Source organism: Impatiens glandulifera, chromosome 4 (assembly GCF_907164915.1).
Source record: "Impatiens glandulifera chromosome 4, dImpGla2.1, whole genome shotgun sequence".
Classification (NCBI taxonomy): domain Eukaryota; kingdom Viridiplantae; phylum Streptophyta; class Magnoliopsida; order Ericales; family Balsaminaceae; genus Impatiens; species Impatiens glandulifera.
In genome coordinates, this window is record NC_061865.1 from 54,109,787 (window position 1) to 54,114,804 (window position 5,018).

Genomic DNA, 5,018 nt, shown 5'->3' on the forward strand with positions numbered 1-5,018 from the left:
TAAGAGTTTTTTTTTTAAAAAAAAATCCACTTCTTTAACCTTTTATTATCATAAATTTGTGAGAGAATACTTGATCAAACATTCTCAAGTATGTCTTTGATGTTAACATTCTCAACAGTCGATCTAACATTCCCAACAAAGTGGTATCAGAAGAAGGATGTCTTTGATGTTAACATTCCCAACAAAGTGGTATCAGAGCAAAGATGTCTTTGATGTTCAAATATATGCGTCTTACGAAGAACAATTATGATAGTTGGTCTATCCGAGTAAAGACGTTACTCGGTTCCCAGGGTGAATGGGAAATCGTCAATGATGGGATTGTCGAACCTGATGAGAATGCGACGTTAGCCCTGATTCAAGCGTTCGAGAAGAACAAAAAATCGTCAATGATGGGATTATCGAACCTGATGAGAATGCGACGTTAGCCCTGATTCAAGCGTTCGAGAAGAACAGAAAGAAGGATCAACATGCCCTTTCTATCATTCACCAATGTCTGGATGATATTGATTTTGAGAAAGTAGCAAATGTGTCAACGTCGAAAGAGGCATGGGAAATTCTAGAAGTATATATGTTAATTATTTTAAGCAACTATTATTAAAAAAATAATTACATTTATTTTGGTTCGGCTCGAGATATATCAAATCATCCCCGCCCTGAATTTCGGTCAACATATTTTAGGTTTTTCTCGATCTGTCCAAATTCCTGGTCAAAACAGGAAAAATCACACAAATTGGTACGATTCAGTTATTGCGGGAGGGGTTTAAATTGTCATCTTAGACCCCACCTTCTCTGGTTAAAAAAAAAATCTAATTTATATTAGTGTTGAACTCACAACATAAATATAACTATAAAAGTATTTAACCAATTAAATTTCGATTACTTTCATTAATTTTAAATACAAAACAATTTTATAATATTAATATAAAATAAAAGTTAAATAAAAAATAAAAAATAAAATATTTTTTTAACCCAAGGCCCACACTTTGGGACCGGCACTGCTCAAAATGTTTGTCAGTAAATGGGTCTCCAATTAAATCTCATAAAGAAATGTTGATATGCAAACTACTCGCATTAATTAACACTACATTCTTTACCTTACATACTACTTTATATATGAAACAACCAAGATTGCATTATTATGGTGGTAACATCAATCACGATAATCAAATCAAAGTCGATGAAGATGGAATCCAAACAAGATGATCGGCGGGGAAGAAGTGGCACACCGATGAAGAACCAGGCTCAGTTTCTGTAACCTTAAAGGAAACGTGGGTTTTGCTCCAATGGGAAGTATCCATGTGGCAAACCGCAACCGCCTCCACTCTATCTCCATTCTCACCCTTCAACAAGACCTTAAACACCTTGTTTTCGTTCTCTTGATAATGGCAATAGAACACCGCATATGGGTAACGCAACGAATGACAAGGCAAGATTTTTGAAGCCGCGTCATATTCCGAGAAATCCATGATCGTAAAGTTTTGGTAAAGAGTGTTAGATTTTGTTAGATGAATGGTAGATACGGATCGGATTTTCGAAACATGATCAAATCCAAGCATGTCACGGGCAAATTCAAGCATGGACTCCAAAGAGGTTGCACATAACTTGGTCTCGCCGATTATTGGGTTCATCTCACAAACTTTAAGGGTTTTCTCCATGGCTACGGCTTGTTGGGATTGTTGAGGGAAAGAGAAGAATCTAAGAAGGGAAGGAAGCTCTTGAGATGAGAAAGGGAGAGATTCGGCCTCCTTTCTTGGCAAGAAACGAGGAGAGGATGAAGGGTCTATTCTAGGAAAGTAGGTAGGAAATGTGTTCCCAACCTTTAGTTCATCAAACACGAAAAACACTGTCGTTGAAGGATCATTCAACATCATGTGATGGCCGTGTTGATGATGGTGGTGATCGCGATGAACTGCCATTTCAATGTGGGATTTGTCGGATTGATCAATGATCGAAACTCTTTGACTATAACTAGCATCGTGTTCTCCGGAAGATAACGTCGTAGATTGACAACTTGCATGAGAAAACTATATAGATTGATAAAAAAAAAAAAGTTAGTTGTTCATGCTAATAGTACATTAAAGAAATTATATGGTTGAATAAAATTAGTTACCATAAAAAGAAGAAGACGAAGCAAAACATTGCAAGGACCAATTCTATAACTCATCTTTCTTATCTTTTATGTGATATTCCAGGAAGAAAGAAAAATATTGAAGGATATTTATAGGCCATGACCAATTAAATGAGTACCTACAAATAAAAAAAAATAATCTATCACAAAATGTTGATATGTTGTTATTGTAGAGGCCTTAATATTACTAGCATGTATCCCGTGCATTTGCACAAGTAATAATATAAAAACCGCGAAAAAAATATTACGGTAAAATTTTATGTGTGGGTTAACCCACAATCCGACCTAAGTATCCATTTACTATCACATATATCCAAATTAACCACAGCTCTCGACCCGACAATTCGAACACTTTAAAAATTAAGCATCATTATATATATATAGATTAGTTAGTTGAAAAATTGAACTTATATTGTTATCTTTCACATATATAAGACCTTAAATTTATCTTTATTTTTATTTTTATTTTTATCTTTATCTTCTTTTTATTTATAATAAATAAAATTATTTCAAAATAACCCTTATATCAAACATGCCCTAATTTTATCTTTTTTGAGAATGTGAATTTAACATTGCATGATGTGACAACTTAAAAGATCCATGTTTAAATAATTTTATTTATTTGAAATTATAAATCAGGATAATATATTCAGGAAGTATAAATATATAATAAAAAATAAATTATTTAAAAAAAAAGATAATATACTTTGAAAAATATAAATATGAATTAATAAATAAAATAAAAAATTATTGAAATAACTCAAACTAATTAAAATATTATAATAAACTAAAATTATAAAATATATTTGTATTTATTCAAATTGTATAAAAAGATAAGGTAAAAATAATTTAATTAATAAAATAAATAATTATTGGAAAAAAAACTTTTCAGGTCTCTCTTATTAGCTTTTAGCCTTTCACCATGTAGCGGTAAAGTAACGAACTCAAGTAGTTTTCGTAGTTAGGCTGTTTTAGTTAAGTATCCCTAGGGATATAATGGAGTGGATCAGGACGGATTGAGAAATTAAATATATATAATTCCTTATTTATATAAATTAAAGTAAAACTTCTATAAATTAATACTCGATAAAATTTATAATTTCTCTAGTTCCAACTTGGGACAGTACAAATTATACCATAATTGATAAAATAATAAGATAATAATTTTTTTTAAATCTCACATATATACTGGTCTTAACAAAACTAGCATGCATCCCGTGTATTTGCACGAGTAATAATATAAAAACCATGAAGAAATATTACGGTAAAAATTTTATGGGTGGGTCAACCCACAATCTGATCCAAGTATCTATTTACTCTCACATATATCCAAATTAACCACAGCTCTCGACCCGACAATTCAGACACTTTAAAATTAAGCATCATTTTATATATATATATATATATATATATATATATATATATATATATATATATATATTAGTTAATTAAAAAGTTGAACTTATATTGTTAAAATGTCGCGCGTTTATCAAATTTTGGGTTGAATTTAAAATATAAAGTGTTATTAGCCTAGTTGGTTAAAAGGTTGTACTTGTTTGGTTAGGTTGTAAGTTCAAACCATACTTATAGCATTTTTAATTTTATTTTTAACTATTTTAAGTTTATGGACGGGTCAACCCAAAATCCGACCCAAATTGGACGGGTCAACCCAAAATCCGACCCAAATATCAATTTATTTTCACATATATCCAAATTAACCACAGCTCTCGACCCCGTAATCCGGACACTTTAAAAATTAAGCATTAATATATATATATATATATATATATATATATATATATATATATAGATTAGTTAGTTAAAAAGTTGAACTTATATTGTTAAAATGTCACGCGTTTATCAAATTTTGGGTTGAATTTAAAATATAAAGTGTTATTAGTTTAGTTGGTTAAAAGGTTGTACTTGTTTTGTTAGGTTGCAAGTTCAAACCATACCTATAGTATTTTTAATTTTATTTTTAACCGTTTTAAGTTTATGGGCGGGTCAACCCACAATCCGACCCAAGTATCCATTTACTCTCACATATAGCCAAATTAACTACAACTATCGACCCGACAATCCGGACATTTTAAAAATTAAGTATCATTATATATATATATATAAATTTCTTACCCTTTTTTTTTATTTGGCTATTTTTTGAATTACTTCTCTATACCATCAATATACTAGTTGAGTTAACTTTAGGATAAAGAAGAAGAACATAAATATTATTAAAACAATCAATCTCATCATGGTTCATGATCATATCTTACAGATTTTTATACATTTAATTTTGTTTTTTCTTGTAAGATGCAAAACATTTTATTTGAAAAAATCTCTTACTATTATGAATCAAAGGTGGATATATACATTAATAGAAAAAAATCCACAAGAAAATAATATTTTTGAAGAATACAAAATAAACGAAAACAAAATACATATCCACAAATGAAATACACATTAAAACGCATAAATTCCTCTAAATATATAACCAAAAGTCAAATTCATAGTAACTAACAAAAGATATTGTATAGTTAAAAAGAAATAAAATTAACATTATAAAGGTTTCTACTAAAAAAATGATGAAATAAATTTCAACTCGTTATTTTTATAATTCATTAAAGCATATATATGCATTTGAATATATGTATTTGGATATATATAATTAATACGATGATAAATTATATTCTCAATAAGTGTGGTGTGAGATGAATTCAGAGAAATATTTATTTTAAGATAAGTCCAAATAAAAATAATTAAATAAATAATTCGCATTAAAAAGTATAATAATTATTAAATTTTAATTTGTTTTCAATTTATTTTATTAATTGCTTCTCTAATTTTTAAAAATGATGAAACTCACCTTCATCTAATTTGTTTCATCAATAAT

The 5,018-nt window shown here is 29.0% G+C and overlaps 1 protein-coding gene across 1 annotated transcript; it reads right to left on the minus strand.

Moving 5' to 3' along the window:
- Positions 1 to 1,140: 1,140 nt before the first annotated feature.
- On the minus strand, positions 1,141 to 2,088 carry LOC124937089 (BURP domain-containing protein BNM2A-like). Its single transcript, XM_047477601.1, has one exon. The coding sequence runs from the start codon at positions 1,914 to 1,916 to the stop codon at positions 1,164 to 1,166; it is 753 nt and encodes a 250-aa protein (XP_047333557.1). The 5' UTR covers positions 1,917 to 2,088; the 3' UTR covers positions 1,141 to 1,163.
- Positions 2,089 to 5,018: the final 2,930 nt, after the last annotated feature.

Bases quoted from the DNA above. Each gene is read 5' to 3' on its own strand.
- LOC124937089 (XM_047477601.1), bottom strand. From the start codon at position 1,916: ATGGCAGTTCATCGCGATCACCACCATCATCAACACGGCCATCACATG.